The 20273-nt window shown below is 45.1% G+C and overlaps 1 protein-coding gene across 3 annotated transcripts in view; it reads left to right on the top strand.

Moving 5' to 3' along the window:
* LOC111834491 (collagen alpha-1(XII) chain-like) overlaps window positions 1-20273 on the top strand; it is a 78223-nt gene that overhangs the window by 50946 nt on the left and 7004 nt on the right. For 2 of the 3 annotated variants that reach the window (XM_023793835.2, XM_023793836.2), the window contains exons 48-69: window positions 414-543; window positions 817-959; window positions 2637-2766; window positions 3676-3795; window positions 3987-4133; window positions 4371-4487; window positions 5238-5390; window positions 5485-5559; window positions 6217-6356; window positions 6454-6577; window positions 7083-7226; window positions 7322-7486; window positions 7586-7624; window positions 7717-7855; window positions 8547-8689; window positions 9155-9264; window positions 15671-15829; window positions 16066-16143; window positions 17497-17583; window positions 17909-17962; window positions 18407-18502; window positions 19035-19088. In XM_023793835.2, coding sequence (XP_023649603.2) covers window positions 414-543; window positions 817-959; window positions 2637-2766; window positions 3676-3795; window positions 3987-4133; window positions 4371-4487; window positions 5238-5390; window positions 5485-5559; window positions 6217-6356; window positions 6454-6577; window positions 7083-7226; window positions 7322-7486; window positions 7586-7624; window positions 7717-7855; window positions 8547-8689; window positions 9155-9264; window positions 15671-15829; window positions 16066-16143; window positions 17497-17583; window positions 17909-17962; window positions 18407-18502; window positions 19035-19088 — 2547 coding nt within the window. Of the gene's footprint in view, window positions 1-413; window positions 544-816; window positions 960-2636; window positions 2767-3675; window positions 3796-3986; window positions 4134-4370; window positions 4488-5237; window positions 5391-5484; window positions 5560-6216; window positions 6357-6453; window positions 6578-7082; window positions 7227-7321; window positions 7487-7585; window positions 7625-7716; window positions 7856-8546; window positions 8690-9154; window positions 9265-15670; window positions 15830-16065; window positions 16144-17496; window positions 17584-17908; window positions 17963-18406; window positions 18503-19034; window positions 19138-19333; window positions 19354-20273 lie in introns of those variants that run through there. The other variant, XM_072702836.1, reaches the window with a different exon arrangement.

Genomic DNA, 20273 nt, shown 5'->3' with positions numbered 1-20273 from the left:
CTGTTGCTATCAGAATGGAGAACCGCGAGATCATATCGCTCTGTAGGTCCAGGTGTTTCGGAACAAACGCACCCTACCGCAGTCGTGTGATGGAGTCGGATGTCGAGCAATTACCACATGATAGAAATATTTGCTTTGGCGTCAGGCAGACGCTGTTTGAAACACTGATCATAACGGCCCGCTGAGCTTGAGAAGGTATTATTGACAAATGGGTCCATTTTCTTTATGTCACTTGCAGCTGTCTCAGTGATGTCATTATTAGTGATGTCATTATGTATATTAGCAGAGCCAAGTGAGCAACATTTTCGGGGTCATCTTTTGCATATGGACAGGCATTTCTAAACAAGATGGACATCGGACTCGAATGAAATGAAATCACACTGATCTGGAGTAATGAGTGCTGTCTCCCGTAGGTTCTGGTGCCAGGAAACATCAACAACGCATTCCTGGATCAGCTCGTTCCCGACACGCCGTACTCTGTGGACGTCGTAGCTCTCTATGCTGATGGACAGGGGGCCGCGGTAAAAGGAGACGGCAAAACATGTGAGGCTCTCGGGGAAGACGGCGACACGCTCTAATGCTAATGCTAATCGAAATGGTGATAGCCAGAAGTGGGCAGCTGTTGTTTATGAGGGGGAGATATGCGCAGTTATTCTCTCAAGTTCATTAATACCCAAATAAATATGTAATCGCGCACAAATACGCACAAACATGCATATAAAGACAAATGCACTGATCTCTGAGCCAGAGCATGCAGATGTGCTTAGCTGATGCTTCTGTGGTCGGTCACCGCCGTCTCTCTCGTCAATGAGGCAGTGCCACGAACCGGCCCCAGAAACATGCGGGTCTTTGGTGCCACTACCAGTACCCTCAACATAGGCTGGGACCATGCAGAGGGACCCGTCCAGCAGTATAAGATCTCCTACGCGCCAACGACGGGGGACCCCATCACCGAATTTGTAAGTGAGTTCTTCATGGAATACCATGGGTGCTGGATGTGGTTGGCTGCAGGAAATTTTTTAATTTAGCCTAAGAAGCCACATTTAATCAAAAACGTTCTAAGATTTGTGCTGACGTGTGAAGGTACTTTGAGAGAATATAGACCAAGGCTCTTGAAATCTGGCCAAACTTTGATCTCAGTTCTCCCAGGCAGTCAGTTTAATAATTACTGATTCTGATTGGCCACACACCTGGCTCATGGGTAAAGGAATGCTGGGAAATCAGCAGGGCTCAGATCTTGAGGACCGTGATTTGAATAGCCCTGATAAAGACCTTGAGTAAGCTGTGACGTTACGTAAAATTTTCCACTGGTCTTTTGTGACTAACTAATGGTGCTCCATTTCTCATGCTGTCTGTCGGCTGTTTCCCTGTCATGTTTCTTTTTAAGTACTTTTTTCCCTGATTCGTATCTAGCAAGAGACAGACTCATAATGTTTTTAGCTAGTTTTAGCTAGTTCTTTCACGTTCCCAGGCAAAGAAGAATGCGGGGAGTGAGGGGTCAGTAAGTCTGGGGAGTTCAGCATGCTGAGTGGCTTACTTTGTCATTCCAGTGTTGTATACCCAGTGTGGTCACAAGTGCTCCAAATAGAATGGAGCATCAGCACATCTGTCCGGGCCACTGTGGAAGCTTGTTTTACAGCGACCAGGGAATCACTAATCATGACCAATTCGGGACAAGAAATTTTAAAGACTAACCAGAGGGGGAACATGATGGAGGTTGGAGGCGAGGATTGCTAGCTTGTAGAACACTAGGTGCATTTTGTACTTTTGGGGTATGGCACCATTTTGTGTATAGAGCAGCGTTTCCCAAATCGGGTCCATGGGGACCCCAAGACTGTCCACATTTTTGCTCCCTGCCAGACATTCCACGCTCTTGGTAGGGACCTGGGAGGGAGCGAAAATGTGGACTGTCTGTGGGACCCCCAGGACCGGATTGGGAAGCACTGATGGAGAGTAAATAAATGAGCGGGCCTCCATAAATTTTGGTATTTGTGTTTTTCTGTTAAAATTAGTTCTTTAGTGTAAATGATGTTGCAGCATTAATTAAAATAATACGCAACATTAAGCACAAATACTCATTTATTCATTCAAACCTTTATTACAGACTTTGGGTCCAGATAAAAGACATACGTATGATAAAATACAGATAAAGATATAAGCATAGGAATATATAAATTACATACAGAAATACTTTTTTACAATTCTGGTTCACTTGGGTTACCCCTGTGTTTCAATTAAATTTGATCAACCTAGCAATTTACGTCATTATTAATGATGGGAACAGTTATATAAAATTCAAAAGTCACAGTATTCAGCACAGTTTAGCTAAAGTGCAGATGACAGATATTTTCTTCTTTTTCGGGAAGGATTGTTTGTGCCGTTCTTGGTGCAGCCAAGGAAGTACACTCTTAAAAATGACATGATAAGAACGTGGCCGGCGTCCCGCGTCCGGCGAGCGAAGATGTGTAGACCTGCTATTTTATGGACTGATGTGTTAAATATCCTGTCGGGTCTCTGTCGGTGACAGTTCTGGGAAACGTACGGGTCCCTTGAGAGTAATTACATGACTGCATGTTCGCCATGTTCCAAAACACTGAGTCCTTCTGCTGTTTTCTTTGTCCTTTGTTAAACCACAGACTGCGGTTCCCGGCAATAGGAACAATGCCATTCTGATGAATCTACAGCCTGACACTCCCTACAACATTAACGTGGAAGCCATTTATGTGGAAGGACCAGGGGGAAAGCTGGCCGGAGACGGGCGCACAGGTGCTGCCGTCCTCATCTCCTTCTGCACCCACCGTTTTGGAAGATCTGTTCTGGCCTTAGTGATGGAGCATCTTCCATGCTTGCTGTTTGTTTTTAATTCCAGCTTACTGGAAATATTGAGCACATCCTTTTCAATGACCTCATTTGCTGGATTAGATTTCAGAAATGTCTAATGAGTATGACCCCCCCCCCGCTTTGAATCCACCATTGTGAGATATATGTATATACACACACATGCAGACACACACACACACACACAGCTCTGCAATTATATCTTTGTGGGGACTCTTCATTCATTTCTGCGGGGAAAACACTTGATGACCTTAACCGCTAACATGACGACCTTAACCCCCACCCAGCCCTAACCTTAACCATAAGTAACTAATCAAAATATGAGATTTTTGCCAGTTTTACTCAGATCTTCATGGGGACCTGAAAAATGATCCCCACAACCTCAAAAAACAGGTTTTCGTTACATTGTGGTGGACGTTTGGTCCCCACAATGTAATATAAACCTAAAATCACACACACACACACACACACACACAGGTCAGGTCTAGCTCTGTTGGAGATGCGGGAATTTCTACTCTCTGGGAAAACTGGCTCCTGACAAGAGTCATGCAAAGAACAAAGCTTTGGCTTAATCCAAAAATGAATGTTTCTCTGGCGGTTTAGCGAGAGCTCAGCGCAGTGGAGATCATCCTGTAACTAGCTAGTAGCTAGTAGCTAGTTTTCTCAGTCATAAGGAAAAATAAACCCAGTTTAACTAATACACCGCTAGCAGTGCTACGCATTTGTTTTCTATAGCGTTAATGGGAGCCTGATTTATAATGAACATGAAGATTGGGGGAGGGGGGTCACACTTGCTGGGTTACATGCTAACGTGTGCCGCCTTTCTCCACGCTGCAGTTGGGCTCTTGGAGCCCAGGAACCTGCGTGTCTCGGATGAGTGGTACACACGCTTCCGGGTCTCCTGGGACCCCGCCCCAGCACCGGTCCTGGGCTACAAGCTGGTTTACCAGCCCACTGGTGAGGCTGCATCTGGAGCACATGTGTGATTGCTGTAGCTGGCTTTAATAAGAAAATACCACATACTTCTGAATGATGCAGAATTAAAAAGTGCATTTTCGTAAAAATCCCCTTATCTTTTACAGATAAATAGAAATAGGTTTTTAATGCACAAATATGATGAATGATCATGCATGAATTTGTGCTTGCAGACAAGGATGAGACCTTGGAGGTGTTTGTGGGCGATGTGACTTCGTATACTCTGCACAACCTGTACCCGGGGACCACCTATGACCTCAAAGTTTTTGCCCAGTACGATGCAGGCGTCAGCGGAGCCCTTGTTGGCCAAGGCACCACATGTATGTGATCATGGTGACTGTGCAGTTTTTCTGCAGTGCATTGATGATTTCCCATTTCATGCTTTGCAGTGTGCATAGGCACTCTTCTGCAGTGCATTGATGATTTCCCATTTCATGCTTTGCAGTGTGCATAGGCACTCTTCTGCAATACATTGATGATTTCTCATTTCATGCTTTGCAGTGTGCATAGGCACTCTTCTGCAATACATTGATGATTTCTCATTTCATGCTTTGCAGTGTTCCTCAACGTGACCAATCTTGAGGCGTTTGACACTAGTTATGACAGATTTTGTATCAAGTGGAGTCCTCACCGAGCCGCCACGTCTTACAGGATCAGGCTGGACCCCGTTGATCGTAAGTTTTAGGACTTTTCTTGCTTAAAAACTGCAATTTATCTTCCTCAACTAATGGTAAACAAAATGAATATTTTTTATGTTCCAAAATTTGAGTATGAAGTTTTTTTAGTGTTCTGTCCGCCAAAGACTTGGTTCTGAACATTTTCTTTGCGATACTCATGCCTGTTTTAAGTGTGTCCAAACAATGAAATGGCTGTTTATTCCCTTGTTTAGTCAAAAAAGCCAGCCTGTGATTTGATATGCAGGCATTTGCATTACTGATGAAAAGATTGAATAATTAAATTTTCCATTTGCTGTTGAATCCATCTGTTTAGTATCCGTGTTACAACCATAGCTAAAAACAAAAGACAATGTTGAAGTAATGAAATCCATAAATATATGTCATTAATCATTCTTTCTGGAAAAAGTTTCCCAAATGAAGAAGGCAGTTGTTAGAGAAAATCCCTTAGGGTGAATGCAAGGTAAATCAGAAATACACAACAGCGTTTACGATAAAGTCTAAATGGTGGCCAAACCTCCGTTCCATATCACACAACCAGTACAGCATTGTGGTGACTATAAAACAGCCCCTCAGTAGTAACTCATGATGCAAGATGTATAAAACTCCACTTCTATTGAATGTTGGACTGCAAATATCCAATGAAACTTGTTACTTCACATTTTACTGCTATTATTAAGTGATTATAAGAAGTTCATTTTCAACGTAACATCCATCCATCCATCCATCCATTTGCTTTTTTTTCCGTAGCCTCTAGTAGAGGACAGCAGGAAATCACCATTACTGCCGGGCAGACTCAGTACTGCTTCGATGGCCTTTCGCCCGATTCTGAGTACATCTCCACGGTGTTCGTGCAAACCCCTAATCTCGAGGGACCAGGGGTTAGCGTGAAAGAACGAACATGTAAGTCACGGCTTCAGTCGCCTTCTTATTTGTTATAACACAAAATCGGGGAGTTGTCGTGAAAGTGCGACTGACTGTCTTTCACTCCCTGCAGTGATCAAGCCCACCAGCCCCCCCACCCTGCCCCCGACCCCCCCTCCTCCCCCCACCATCCCTCCTGCTTGGCAAGGTAAGGAGGAGATACGTCGGAGTGTAACGGATTTACTTTCTGAAGCCACATTGCCTTTGGGACGTGACTCAGCATGCTTCTCGAGTTTAGCTGCCTGCATTATTCCAAAGTTCTAAGCAAGGACAATTCCAAACCTAAGGCAGCACTTAATGAACCACACATTACCCAGGGAACACTAGGGGAACTGTGGTCTGAGAGGTGGGTTTGTTGGGCTGCTGTTGAGCACATGCACAAAACTGGCCTCCAGTCTAACCTCAGTGGACTTGTGGGTAAAAGCAGCCACCACATGTAGCATAGCCAAAAGCACACAGCTTATTTTGTATTTTTCTGTAAACATTAGGCATTGTATTCGAATTTATGGTCTTGGAGAGATGTTACAGAAGATTGCAAATAGGCCACACTGTGCTGGATAGACAGAGCACATATTCTGCCAACCGTTTACAAAAAAAACAACTCTTCGTCTCAACTATTTATGGTGTGCAGTTGTTGTTTGTCTATTTGTTTGTTTTCTTAAGAAAAGTGTGAGAATTTAAAAGAAATGTGTCACGCTGGCTCATTGACACTGAGTTCTGAAATTTTGCCAAGATCTTTCTTGGTTTTATTGTCCCGTCCTCAGTCCCAGCTGCGGAGACTTAACTGACTTCTTCTCATGCGCAGTCTGCAAAGGCGCGAAAGCGGATGTAGTCTTCCTCATCGACGGCTCCTGGAGTATCGGCGATGACAACTTCAACAAGGTTGTGCAGTTTGTTTTTAACACCATCGGAGCCTTTGACATCATCAGCCCTTCGAGAATGCAGGTATGAGAATGAGGCTTTTTCCAGCTACTTTGTACAGCACAAAGGCCCACAAGTGCGGACAGACCTTGTCATTTACTGAATTTTTCTTTGGAAATAGGTGTCCATTGCGCAGTACAGTGATGGGGCCCAAACTGAGTTTAAATTGAACAGTTACAATGACAAGGGCGCAGTCCTGGCTGCTCTTCAGCTTGTCCAGTATCGCGGTGGAAATACAAAAACAGGTACCTGTCTCACTTGTCCTCGGCATCTTGCTTGGTTTTGGTTCAGAGAGATAACCAATCAGATTGTAGTGGAGGTGGGTCCAAGCAACTAGAGGAGACGGGACAAACCAATGAGATGTCTTGGTCCCGCCTCCTCTAGTTGCTTGGGCCCACCTCCTCTATAATCTAATTGGTTATCACTCCGAACCAATCATTTTTCATTCCTCCCACAGAACATTTTTTGTCTAAATAGAATTCCCACAAGCTCCAAATTCACCCCTGCAATTTCAAGTCACTTTTTAGATGCAATGATAGTCTGCTAATGTAGTGCTTCCCATCTCGGTCCTTGTGGACTCACAGACATTCCATGCATTTGCTCCCTCTCAGCTCCCTGGCAGACAGTCTATGTTTATGCAAAACGCACACCAGTTATGCAGCAAAAACGTGGACTGTCTGCAGGTCCCCAAGAACCAGACTGGGAGCTCTCTGCCTGATTTTGACTGTTTGTTGCCTCTTCATTGTTCAGGCATTGCTCTAAAGCATATTAGTGAGAAGGTCTTCACTTCAGAAAATGGAATGAGGAGAAACGTGCCTAAGGTCCTGGTCGTTATCACGGATGGCCGGTCTCAGGATGAAGTCAAGGTCAATGCAGCCAAGCTGCAGCAAGCAGGCAAGAGAAGACATCCTGTGCGAAATCGGGCTTTAGTATCGTGTTACTGGGTGCAGAAATGTAATATAAGGGACTTTCTTTTGCGCTCCCTGCAGGCTACAGCGTCTTCGTTGTCGGCGTGGCTGACGTGGACTATGCTGAGTTACAGAACATCGGAAGCAAGCCCAGCGAAAGACACATCTTTGTGGTGGATGACTTTGACGCCTTCGCCTCCATTCAGGATAACCTCGTGACATTCATCTGTGAAACTGCCACTTCAAGTAAACTTATCTTCACGAAAACTTCATTTTTCATTGTAGTTGTTTTGTATTTGTAATCTTTATCCTTCATCGAATCATTTTTATTATGTGTTTTTTTAGGCTGTCCTTTGATCTACCTGAATGAATTTACATCCCCTGGTGAGGCGCCGTGCAGTAAACGTTTCAGCATATGCTGTTTTTGTGGGATCAGTGAATTTACGTTGTGTAACCATGTCTCTTCTTTTCTGCAGGCTTCAGGATGCTGGAGGTTTTCAACTTAACGGAAAAGACTTATGCCTCCATAAAAGGTGTATCAATGGAACCGGGCTCCTTTAACAGTTTTACAGCCTACAGGCTCCACAAAAATGCATTTCTGACCCAGCCAACAACGTGAGTTGGACTGTTAATAAGTTCTCTGCCCTGCAGGCTTTAGTTTTGTATGATTTTTAGAAATTATTTTAATAAGCAGAGGGCTTTTAAAAACCCTTAAGGCAGTGGGCAAGCATCAAGATATTAAATACATAATTCACGTAAATGTAACAACTAACCCTAACCCTCTACATAAAACTAATCAAGTGCTCAAAATGCTCATGTTGCATTTATGTATTTTTAAGCTTTCAATTGGAAATGTAATTGCACTGAATATGACTTTGGTCTCGCTCTATGTGTATGATGAAATGTATGTATGAGTAGCCATTTCCAGACTATGAGACTAAATCAACCAACTCAATGTGTAATAAGTGGCTGACCTGTCAGTTCAGAACTTAACATAAAAAATACGGATATTCCCAAGTCGTGTTCTCAGTTGCACTAAAGTGCTGTCTTAAGTTTGTGCCTTAAGAAAAATCTTAAAACCTTAAAATTACAGACTGCAAATACTGCTTGTCATAATTTCTGCCACCACTAATATATATCTATAGTAAGTATGTCCCTGGTGTATATTTCACACAAGTGGTTAATATATACAGAAACCTCTGTGATTGCAAGCACTTGCTTTTGTGGCGGCTCTAACGCTTCCTTGAGTGGGATGTGGGTTCTCCACGTTCCTTCCAATGATCTGTTCCCCTCTTTGTGTCAACAGAGAAATCCACCCTGATGGTTTGCCACGAGCCTACACCATCATCTTGATGTTCCGTCTCCTCCCTGACTCACCTACTGATGCTTTTGATATCTGGCAGATATCAGACAAGGCCAACAAGCCCGAGACTGGCGTTACAGTGGACAGTAAGGCTTTGTCTTCTCAGAAGGGTTATGGAGTCATACGACCGGCAGTGTGGCTTGCTGAAGTTAGCTGGGCTTGCTGAAGTTAGCTGGACTTGCTAAAGTTAGCTGGGCTTGCTAAAGTTAGCCGCATCATAAAGCAGTGGTCTTACAGCATGGTTTTTAATGAGATCCCAATGCTACTCTGGTTCCTCATTAGTAATCACTCAAGAACATAGACTGTCGCCATGCATGTCCTACAGTTGACCAACTCCAGCTGCCACTCGGGAAAATCCAAACTCCTCTGCCTTGTGGCAGGTTTCGCTCTGCATCCCTGCCGGCTCGCCTGGGTGCTTGTTTGTGTGCAGGCGTTTCTGTCCCCTGGCTCTGTGCCCACACCTCCGTTTCGTAAGCTGAGCCAGACAGACTGAGTAATGTGCCACTGGGGAGTCACCTGAAGGTCTTCTCTCGGGGCTTTCTTTTTTCCAGTTTCCAAAAAAGCAATATCATTTTATAACAAGGACACCCGTGGAGAGATCCAGAGAGTTATGTTCGACAATGACAAAGTGAAGCAGATCTTCCATGGAAGCTTCCACAAGGTAAGCAAACAGCACTCTAATCACTTTATGCTAAGCACAGCCATCAGAACCGCGGGTGAATTCTTTATGACGTCCCGAGGATATGGAGAAACCTGCGATGCCTTACATTCCTAAGACATTATATATTCCATTTCTTGGAATTGGAATACAGCTTTGGACATGTACAGGGTTGCAATCCTTCCATATCTCCACTGTATGGCTTAAATTTAAAACTGTGATTGCATTCCCACTGTGTTGAATAGGTTGTACTTGGTTACCATGCAATACCTGCATTCCCAAAGGGCTTTTGGAAGTTACAAAACCCATCGTTAAGGCTAGCATCATTATAGAGCATTGCATCATGGAAAGATGATCAATTGTTGGTCAGCATTCATGCTAAGCAATAGCTTCAGTTGTACTTCGAGGTGAATGTGAAGTGAATGTAAGTTGATTCAGTTCATGACTGGAATGAGGACATTTACTAAAACGGTGAGGAATCCAGTATTTTTCTCTCTCACCTGAATGAGTGTTATTTGTTACAACCATATGGTGTTGGCTGTGCCAGCCAGCTGCTGTGGGATAGTGAGGGCAGTGCAGCCAGTCAGGCAGTGACCCTTTATAGAGCAGAGCGAGGGGGCAGTGCGGCCAGTCAGGCAGTGACCCTTTATAGAGCAGAGCGAGAGGGTAGTGATGTCAGTTAGGCAGTGACACTTTGCTGAGCAGAGAGAGAGGGCAGTTTGGCCAGTTAGGCAGTGTCCCTTTATAGAGCAGAGCGAGAGGGCAGTGCGGCCAGTCAGGCAGTGACCCTTTGCTGAGCTGAGTGAGAGTGCAGTGATGCCAGTCAGGCAGTGACCCTTTGCTGAGCAGAGCGAGAGGGCAGTTTGGCCAGTTAGGCAGTGAACCTTTGTTGAGCAGAGCGAGAGGGCAGTGATGCCAGATAGGCAGTGAACCTTTGCTGAGCAGAGTGAAAGGGCAGTGATGCCAGTCAGGCAGTGACCCTTTGCTGAGCAGTGTAAGAGGGCAGTTTGGCCAGTTAGGCAGTGAACCTTTGTTGAGCAGAGCGAGAGGGCAGTGATGCCAGTTAGGCAGTGAACCTTTGCTGAGCAGAGCGAAAGGGCAGTGCAGAGCAGATCTCTGCCAAGTGCAGGCCACTTCGCTCAAGCTATGGTTTGGTCCTTGTTGGCAAAAGTATTTACCAGGCTGTGTGTCTGAAGCCCTTCTTGCTCGTCATAATAAACATTTCAGTCCAAATAATAATCCCTTGTAAGACTCCATTTTTGCCTCCCAGCACTTGAGTTGGGACCCAATGCCGATATAACAGCTAGCATGCAATACAAATTTTCATTTGTTTCATTTTTGAAGGTGGCCAATTCGAGAGAGTTTGGAACATCCCTCCTTTAGTTCTGTAGTTCAGGACCAATGTCACTGAGTGCCTATAAGAGGCACAGCAGAGGGGTGGTTGCCGGGGCGACCACGTCACACACTTCCAGAAGAACCTATGAGAGCTTTCCGTTAAAAAGCAAGGCAGCTCCTGGCTCTTCAGTCTGGAAAATCTTGGGTCACCGCACCAGCTATTAAGCAATTACCTCAGAAAGCCTGAGGAGAGCCAGCTTGAAGATTTATTATTATTATTATTTTTTTTACTCTGCCCTTGGCTCTCACGCAGCTCCGCTGCCTGGATTCTGACTTAGCCGCACTTTGGTAGCTGACCGCGGGGGGCTTGTTGCGGTCACTCCTCTGCTCAGCCCACACTTCCCAGCGAGCGGAATCACTGCTGTGTGTCTGTCCACTTGTGTGCCATGGGGGGGGGGGGCACGTCCTGCCAGTGCTGCCGAAGGTCATAACTCTGCTTTCGATAACTGTGTCACAGCTGGGAAGCGTTTTTGGTTTTCTTTTATTGGCCCATTCATATAACTGCTAATTCCTCAGGCTCAGCAAGATCCAGAATGCCTCAGGTCACTGTTTATGAAATACTGTACTGAGTACATAGATCTGAATCAATTAAAGGTATCTGCTCACTAACAGTATGTCTGGACTCTGTTTCTAGGTTTCAGAATTGTGTAAAACTTAAAATTACAGCACATCAGCTCTCTGGGCCAGGATCGGTTACCCCTGTGGTCCCTAATGTGCCAGCCTTTAGCAATGATTCTACTATTAAGCCAGATGACTGTTACATTCTAAATGTTTTAAAAAAATAAAAGAAGCAAGTCATTTTAGAATTGCAACCATCTATAATTTGTGGAAGACACATGGCTTTATGTTTACATGATGATGTCTTCGGCTTATTCCAGCCTAGCAACGCATGTTTTGTAGGGAAGATTTGTTACATAGGACATTGTTTTGTTGTGCCGTCACCATCCTCATTTCACCGGACTGGGGATGAGGTACTATAATACTTGGGTGTCATGGTGCCTTCGTGGGTAGCGGTATAGCCTGGTTAGGTGAACAGGTGTCTGTGTGTGTCTGTGTGTGTGTGTGTGTGTGTGTGTGTGTATGCATGTCATCATGTGACCTGTCATGGACTGGCATCCCATCAAATCACCTCTGCCACATGCACTGTGCTTCCTCGGTGAGGGTTCAGACTCACTATCCTTCCTCGGGGAGGTTGTGGACTAGCTTCGCTTCCTTAGTGAGGCTGCTGACTCCCTGTCTTTCCTTGGGGAGGTGTGGGCTCGCTTTGTTTCCTCATGAGGCTGCGGACTCCTTGTCCTTCCTCTGTGAGGCTGCAGACTTCATGTCCTTCTTCGGTGAGGCTGTGGACTCGCTTTGCTTCCTCGTTGAGGCTGTGGACTCCTTGTCCTTCCTCTGTGAGGCTGTAGACTCCCTGTCCTTCGTTGGTGAGGCTGTGGACTCACTTTGCTTCCTCGGTGAGGCTGCAGAGTCCCTGTCCTTCCTCTTTGAGGCTGCAGACTTCATGTCCTTTGTCGGTGAGGCAGTGGGCTCGCTTTGCTTCTTAACTGAGGCTTTAGAGTCCCTGTCCTTCCTCGGGGAGACTGTGGACTCACTCTGCTTCCTTGCTGAGGCTGCGGAGTCCCTGTCCTTCCTCTGTGAGGCTGTAGACTCCCTGTCCTTCGTTGGTGAGGCTGTGGACTCACTTTGCTTCCTCGGTGAGGCTGCAGAGTCCCTGTCCTTCCTCTTTGAGGCTGCAGACTTCATGTCCTTTGTCGGTGAGGCAGTGGGCTCGCTTTGCTTCTTAACTGAGGCTTTAGAGTCCCTGTCCTTCCTCGGGGAGACTGTGGACTCACTCTGCTTCCTTGCTGAGGCTGCGGAGTCCCTGTCCTTCCTCTGTGAGGCTGTGGGCTCCCTGTCCTTCCTCGCTGAGGCTGTGGACTCCCTGTCCTTCCTCGCTGAGGCTGTGGGCTCCCTGTCCTTCCTCGCTGAGGCTGTGGACTCCCTGTCCTTCCTCGCTGAGGCTGTGGACTCCCTGTCCTTCCTCGCTGAGGCTGTGGGCTCCCTGTCCTTCCTCGCTGAGGCTTTGGGCTCCCTGTCCTTCCTCGCTGAGGCTGTGGACTCCCTGTCCTTCCTCGCTGAGGCTGTGGACTCCCTGTCCTTCCTTGGGGAGGCTGTGGACTCCCTGTCCTTTTTCGGGGAGGCAGTAGACTCGCTTTGCTTCCTCGCTGAGGCTGTGGACTCCCTGTCCTTCCTTGCTGAGGCTGTGGACTCCCTGTCCTTCTTCGGGGAGGCAGTAGACTCGCTTTGCTTCCTCGCTGAGGCTGTGGAGTCCCTGTCCTTCCTCTGTGAGGCTGTGGACTCTCTTTGCTTCCTCGGTGAGGCTGCAGACTCCCTGTCCTTCCTCTGTGAGGCTGCAGACTCCCTGTCCTTTCTTGGTGAGGCTGCGGACTCACTATGCCTCTTGGGTGAGGCTGTGGACTCGCTGTGGTCCTACTCTTGAAAAGTGGCATTGTTGTGAAAACTTTAAATGATAAAGTGTTTAATTTAACACAGTTTCTCAAAGTACATTACTTAACCAGCAGAAAAAAAGCATAAAAAACAAAAATGAGAGTCTAGTTGAACCACATATCTTAATGAAGTTGTTGATGTTACAAAGTGCAGACATGCAGGCATTTGTTCATCAGAGAAGGGATTAAACATCCATTCAGCTTCGATCAGTATGACTCACATTCGCCGGCATGTGTGGGAGAGCTTCAATGCCACCGTTATCCCTGCTGGAGGAACATGTTCATAAGTGTTGAGACGTCTTCAGAGATGTGTTCCCAAGGAACAGACATTTTGCCTTTAATTTACGAACCTGCTGTCTCGTTTGTTATGTTTAGGTGTCTGGTAGAGTCTTACGTGCCTGACAACAGGAGTATTTGTAATAAATGGGTTTTTACAACGCTGACAGTTTTGTGGAATGTACAGTATATCCAGTTTTTTTGATCTTCACATTCAATGGACTTTTATAAACATCTATTGCCCTTTGAAGGTGGTTCTCACTCAGCAACTATAAATAATATCCATGTTTTTTCAGTTACTTTAATTTTTTCTGTGCCTGTGATGTACAGCGTTAGTCACAGATGCTTTTGTGTTATCGTATCTCTCACAGTATTAGTATTAGTACACAGTATTGATACATTTGTTTTACCATTGATGAGATGCCTATAGTGCATAATGACATCCTTGTAGACCACAGCCTGTGTGTATAGTCATAATACTACTGTTTGTAGTTTTTATATTGTGATGCTGTACTCAAAGTGACAAACAAACAAAAAACTACAATACCCATGAAGGAAAACTCGCACAACCAGCGGACAGAGAGAAAAACCTAAGGCAGGTAATTTGAGGCAATACAGAGTGTAAGAAGAGAGTGGCATTGAGGGCTGAGGGGATGCTGAGGCGAGGAGATGAAGCGGGTCGTGTACGTTTGGGGTAAATGAACTTGAGAGTTTGGAGATGCATGGGTTCACAGAAGAGATTTTCAGGCACTAGGTCAGTGGTTCCCAACCCAGTCCTCAGGGACCCCAGAGAGTCCACATTTTTGCTCCCTCCCAGCTCCCAACACCTGTACCAGGTGTTTGGTGTTATTGATTGGCTGGGAGCTGGGAGGAAGCAAAAATGTGGGCTGTCTGGGGTCCCTGAGGACTGGGTTGGGAACCACTGCACTAGGTCATTAGGAGCCTCACCTTACAGATCTATGAGGCAGATCAATGGCGCGGGAAAGTGTTTTATATTTTCATGGTTTGCAACATAATAATTTTCTATAAAAGTCTATTTTTATTTTGGGATTCATGAATCCAAATTAAATAATGGGTGGTACACCCCTCCTTCTCCCAAATTCCAGTGCCCCAAATTGTGTGCATGTGTAAAGATGGTCAGGATTGTTGTTATAAAGCCTATGAGGTTTTGTGTCTTGGTTGGATAAATCTTTGTGCCACTGAGAGTGAGTTTGGTCAGCTGTCACAAAGCGAGCGGGAGTTCAGACCAGGGAAACAGGGGAAGGAGTCGGGAAGCTGGGTAACGAGAGAGAGATTTATTTGGAGAACAACACGGAACAGCAAGGTACCCGGGGCACGACAGGTAGCAACGTTACTGACAGGACTGGGGAAACATACTCTAACGCAGACAGGAATAATGAAAACAACTCGAAACAGTTGACGACACGGGGATTCCTCACGAGGTTAACGAGGGGGCGTGGCACACAGGAGGATCGGACGAGCGGGGCAGTACAGTACATCAGCTCTGCGTGTGCTGTAGTAACCACTGCTGAAAAATAACCACTGATACGTTACAGTTATGTCAGTAACTGCAGTGGTGTGGCACTGGGCACTCAGATGTTTCCTCATAATGGTGTTGTGCTGAAATGGGGGCGGAGTCAGCAGCACTGGCTATACCACAGAGTGACAGCAACACTAATTGTGGTATGAAAATTGAGATCATGTTCTCATAACGAACATTATACTGTGTCAGTCTAGAGGAAAAGACTCCCTGGTTTTCCAAATGTAGTGCCCCACAATTTTGCTGTGGCCCCGACATAAAAAATGAGGAGGCCTAATTTAAATCAGTTGTAAAGGCATGTTTTCCATTGTTCCAATTACGAGGAAGGTATCCCATCTGATGTTTCCACTTCTTCTCGTTCGTTACCCCTTGTGTTTATTGTTTTGCGTGTTTTAACCAGTAGTTGCCATGAGCTTTGATTGTGATTGTGTTTTGGTTATCACTATGTAAGATGAATTTTGTCTTTTTTTTTAAGGAAAACGCACACCATTGCCTTGAGGAAAATTTAAGATATCTTAGCTATAGTACTCTAAATATTTTCCATTTTTGTTCTGTAGAACTTCTGTACAAAAGTTCTGTTTCTTGTCAACATTTTAAATGACTTATCATGGGATATAAATGAAAAAAGGAAATACTTCTTCTGAATATAACAAGCTGGAGTGTGTAAGAGTGTGTAAGAGTGTGTAAGAGTAAACGAGTCTTACTTTTGCAGCTCCACGTACTCGTCTCTCCAGAAAGCGTCAAACTCAACGTCGACTGCCAGGAAGTAGCAGAGAAGCGGATAAAGGAAGCTGGAAACACTTCCTCCGATGGATACCAGGTGCTCGGCAAAATGTCCAAGTCCATTGGAGCCAAAGGAGAATCAGCGACGGTCAGTAAAATCGCCGTTCATTGTGTGCCGTTGCCGTAAACCACTGCAGGCCCCTTTTGCACAGAACTTGGTGGGATGCATCATTCTCATTATTGTTCATATACCGTAGTATCCAAAGTGCTCAGCTTTGCAAGTCAAATGTGTCGTGCTCCTTGGCATGGATCCGTGCTCACTGTGATCTCCTAGCATGGGCCCATGGTGTTTAATGTTGTTTTTCTGCTTTCTTTGTCCTGCAGTTCCAGCTCCAGATGTTCGACATTGTCTGCAGCCTGGGCTGGACGAGCAGGGACAGATGCTGCGATGTTCCTTCAATGGTAACAGGACCTCTGCTTGACCTCCCTTCCAAAAGTCACACATGCTATCAGTGTTTGGGTTTGCTCAGTTCAGTGCTGCCGTAACCGCAAAATAATCTCCAGTGCATTAACAGGGACTCATTATCGAGGGGCAGAGAGAGAGAGGGAACACCAACATACTAAATCATATAAGCTTAGTATTGTAGAAATTCCTGATGCTTTTCCTAGGGGTTATCAGTGGCCAAATGATGAAAGTCCAAGTGGACTTTTCTTAGAAAAACATCCAGTTTGGAGCTCTTGGGTGTGTTTTTTGAGCTGTAAGGCAGTGGAGGATAATGACTATATTTAAACAATCCAGCTGCAGCTTCAAACAGTCTGCAGATGAAAATGATGTCACTCATTGGCCTGGCCTGCTCTATTCAGCCTCCGAGGCATCTGAACAATGAACTGGTTTGAATGCGTAAATAAGAAAAAGACAAGATTGTGGCAACATAATGTTGTTAACCTTACATGTGTTGCAGGGGGATATTGATGGACTTTGCAGTGAACTGTGTTATTTTGACTAAACTTTGTAAACTTAAAAAGGGACCAATTCCAGCAGCTGATGTTCATAAACAGAATTGTCACAGTTTAGCATTAAAAATAATTAAAAATACTAATAATATTTTTTTCTGGTGCTGTTCTTAGACTGTCCTCTTCCTGGAAAATGCTGCTAAATATGTTTATTGGAAACTATTTACAATAATAAATCACTGAAAGGTGCTGATACATCCTTTTTACTGTGAGATTCTCAAAAATCCCCCTTTCTCTTATTTTCATTTTCTTCTCTTTCTTCTCAGCATATATGATTCTCTGCGGAGTGCCACTGTTAAATTGTTTATTGCCAGTGTTACATGGGTTTTCTTTTTTGATTTGATGTGATCAACTAATTTCTTTATAAGATAACCAAAATGGTGAAATTTTTATAATTGCACCCGTTTTTAATGTCTCATGTTTTTAAGTGCTGCCTGAGTTAACACTGAATGCTCAAAATTCTCATCTTTCAACAGCATGTTTGTCTGACCTTCAATATTTTACTGTTTAGCTGAATTTTTTGTCCAGTCTCCAGTATTTATCTTTATCGTCTGTTTGTACTTTCAGCATGATTTATTTTCCCCCGAATGTCTGTAACCCGTTACACTGGCTGTCCCGCAGAGCAGTGCAGCTGTCTGGTTTGGAGCAGGAGCAGGGCAGTGTCCTTACCCCACCTGGGAGTTAATGCCCCCCTCCCTCGTGGCACATCCCGATGTTCCCCCCCCCCCCCCCCCCCACCATCCGGCACAGGCGATGCTCACGTGCCTCTCGTGGTTCTCTTCTTCTTTCCGTTACTCGCAGAGGGACGAGCTGAAGTGTCCGTCCCTCCCCAACGCCTGCACGTGCACGACGGCCAGCACGGGAGCCCCAGGCCCCCCCGGCCCCGCGGTAAACATTCACCCCCCCCTCCAGGCTGCAGCATGAGCACAGCTGCATTATACTCCAATTGAAAGACTGTTGGCCACTTGTGTATAGTTGTACAGAATGAGGATGTTTTGGTCGTGATGTACAATTGGTGTTCAGTTTTTCTTTCTCTGCTCAATAAGGCTCCCAGCTTTGTTGACATCAGAAACGATAATGGCCGCAGTTAAGCCTGCGGAGGGCTTTCAGCCTGATGTGAACTATAACCGCGAACGACATGGTGGGAAATCTTTGGCTGCCTGGAAGCCGCCTGCTTTCAGGGTAACTTCATGGAATACGCTTCTTGTTCCAGGGTGGACCCGGCAGTAAAGGCCCTCGAGGTGAAAAGGGAGAGACAGGCCCAGCGGTAATGAACTGCTCAGCACGACTTTCCCGGCAGGCCGCAGCCTTGTCGCTGTTCCTCAATGTATTTAAACCAACAATAGCTACCACACAGTATGTCGAGATACTGAGCATTTTACTAATGTGGCAAGAAGGGCAGAACGTTTACTGCCTCCAGTGCCAGAACTGCTAAAAAACTGTGGCTGTGTAGCTACAAAAATTAAGTAGGGGGAAAACGTACAGCTGTTTCACAAAACCGTGAACTCCTTACTTTTGGTTTTTGTTATCGTGTTTGTGATTTATGGATGGCTGGACAGATATATATCGAGAGACATTCCATGGCTTGTTCGTAGCCTTCCAGCAATTTCATGTAGATGCATTCAATGTTGGACGGCCCGCCAGAGGTGTTAGCAAATGTCCTCCATGTTTGATTGATTTCATCCGTTTTGTCTCTGCTGTCCTTTTTTAGGGCCCCATGGGACCACGTGGCGATCAGGGATTACCGGGCCCCATGGGATTGCCGGGCCCCCAGGGGCCCAGCGGCCTGTCCCTTCCCGGAGAGGCGGTAAGAATCCAGCTGCAAAGCGAGTGCTGAAGCATCCGTCTGACACCTCTGCGGCATCAGCACGCCGCTCGCGGAGCAAACAGGAGTTATGATCCCCTTATTTTCTGAGTGATATACAGACTGAGCACCAATCACGGCAGGAACTTGGCTTGTCACAGTGTTTGGTGTCTGAAGTTAACTGGAAAACGCTGAAATCATTTAGAGTTAATGCAGCCATACAAAACAGCTCCACCTTGTTCCTACCTACCTTCCAGACTCATTCTCTGAACATTACAAACTGATTCTGCATGTCTGTGGCACAAATCAGTCAAGCTCCACACTCATAAATCCAATGATGACTACAAGCGACTAACCCTCGTATACTCCTGATGATAAAAGCGGGTTGTTGTATGGTATGGTATAGTATACCAAATGTTAATTAACATCTGATATCGATTTGGGGTGTGTCATTTGAGTGTAACAACATACACAGAAAAGTCAATTTCACAGAAGTATTTTAAACACATTAAAATTTATTGCCTTTCTACTTCAGGGTCGTCCTGGACCCAAAGGAGATCCTGGTGACTCTGGGTTACCTGGGCCTTCCGTGAGTATTTCATGGCATTTTTGTCCTAAGTATGGTTTTGAAACAGAAGGTTAGCCTGAGGATCAGTACTAGCGCAGAGTCTACAAACGAAATCACTGCCTTTTAACGAAGAGCGCAACAGCCATTATATTTCATGCAATTCGGATATGAAGGGATGTCACCTGTGACACGGAATGCAGAAGATAATGATTAAACGATTTATACATGCAAGATGGTCAAGAGTCACATGCTACATCAGACTGAAGGCTAGCTGTAGAAATCATGTCATTCTCCGATAGATGTTAGCGGCAACCCTAGCAGGGACGAACAGTGGAAGGTCTGAAAATAGACACACTGTTTAGTCTGCATGTGGCCTCTAAGGAAGAAAGACAAAAGGCCAAAGGTCCTCTTCTCTCAAGGGCCTTTCATGCAAAAATACCTTTTATGGAATCCGATTGTGAAAAAGAATCAGGTTCAAAAATGAACTCAATGGGATCATGAAGTGCTTTCAATGTGTCATGTTTACTCATATGTAGCATTATTATTATTATTATTATTATTATTGCCTGGTCTTGTCTTCTCTGGTCTGGACATGTCTGTTGTGGTCTGGTCTGGTCTGGTCTTGGACTGGTCTTGTCTGGTCAGTATTGTATCATATGGGATGACACAATACTGTTCACATCATTTTTTTTATCAATTCAAATTGGTGCTTTATTAAAGATTATAAATAGAGACCAAAAATACTTGTTCCTGGTGCTAAGCAACGCAAGTGCTTCGGTTGTGATATTGCACAAGATCCCAGAATCACAGCTATAATCAAACCAGGGTACGTTTTCCAAATGTTCCCGTTAGTAACATACATAATTGGACTTATTGAGCTGCATGGATCTGACTATGCTCTTAGGGTACACACCTCCATTCAGTTAGCGACTCACAGGGAATTTGATGGAGGGGAAAGGTAGGAATCATTGTTATATCTCACAAGTGGTGAGATCTATATCTTTTTGTTTCTTTGTTTTAGCTAACTATGACTACGTTTATGCTAACTATGGCTGTGTGTACATGTGTTTTTAATGACCTGATTACGGAGCTAGTCATGTAGACACAGTAATTGTGTTATTAAAAACACATGTAAACACTTTAATCAGGTTATTGCATTTAAACGGATGTTAACCAGTATGTTCCATAGGGCTGTATGATAAGAAC

Source organism: Paramormyrops kingsleyae, chromosome 19 (genome assembly GCF_048594095.1).
Source record: "Paramormyrops kingsleyae isolate MSU_618 chromosome 19, PKINGS_0.4, whole genome shotgun sequence".
NCBI classification, from domain to species: domain Eukaryota; kingdom Metazoa; phylum Chordata; class Actinopteri; order Osteoglossiformes; family Mormyridae; genus Paramormyrops; species Paramormyrops kingsleyae.
This window is presented reverse-complemented; position numbering and strand designations above follow the sequence as displayed.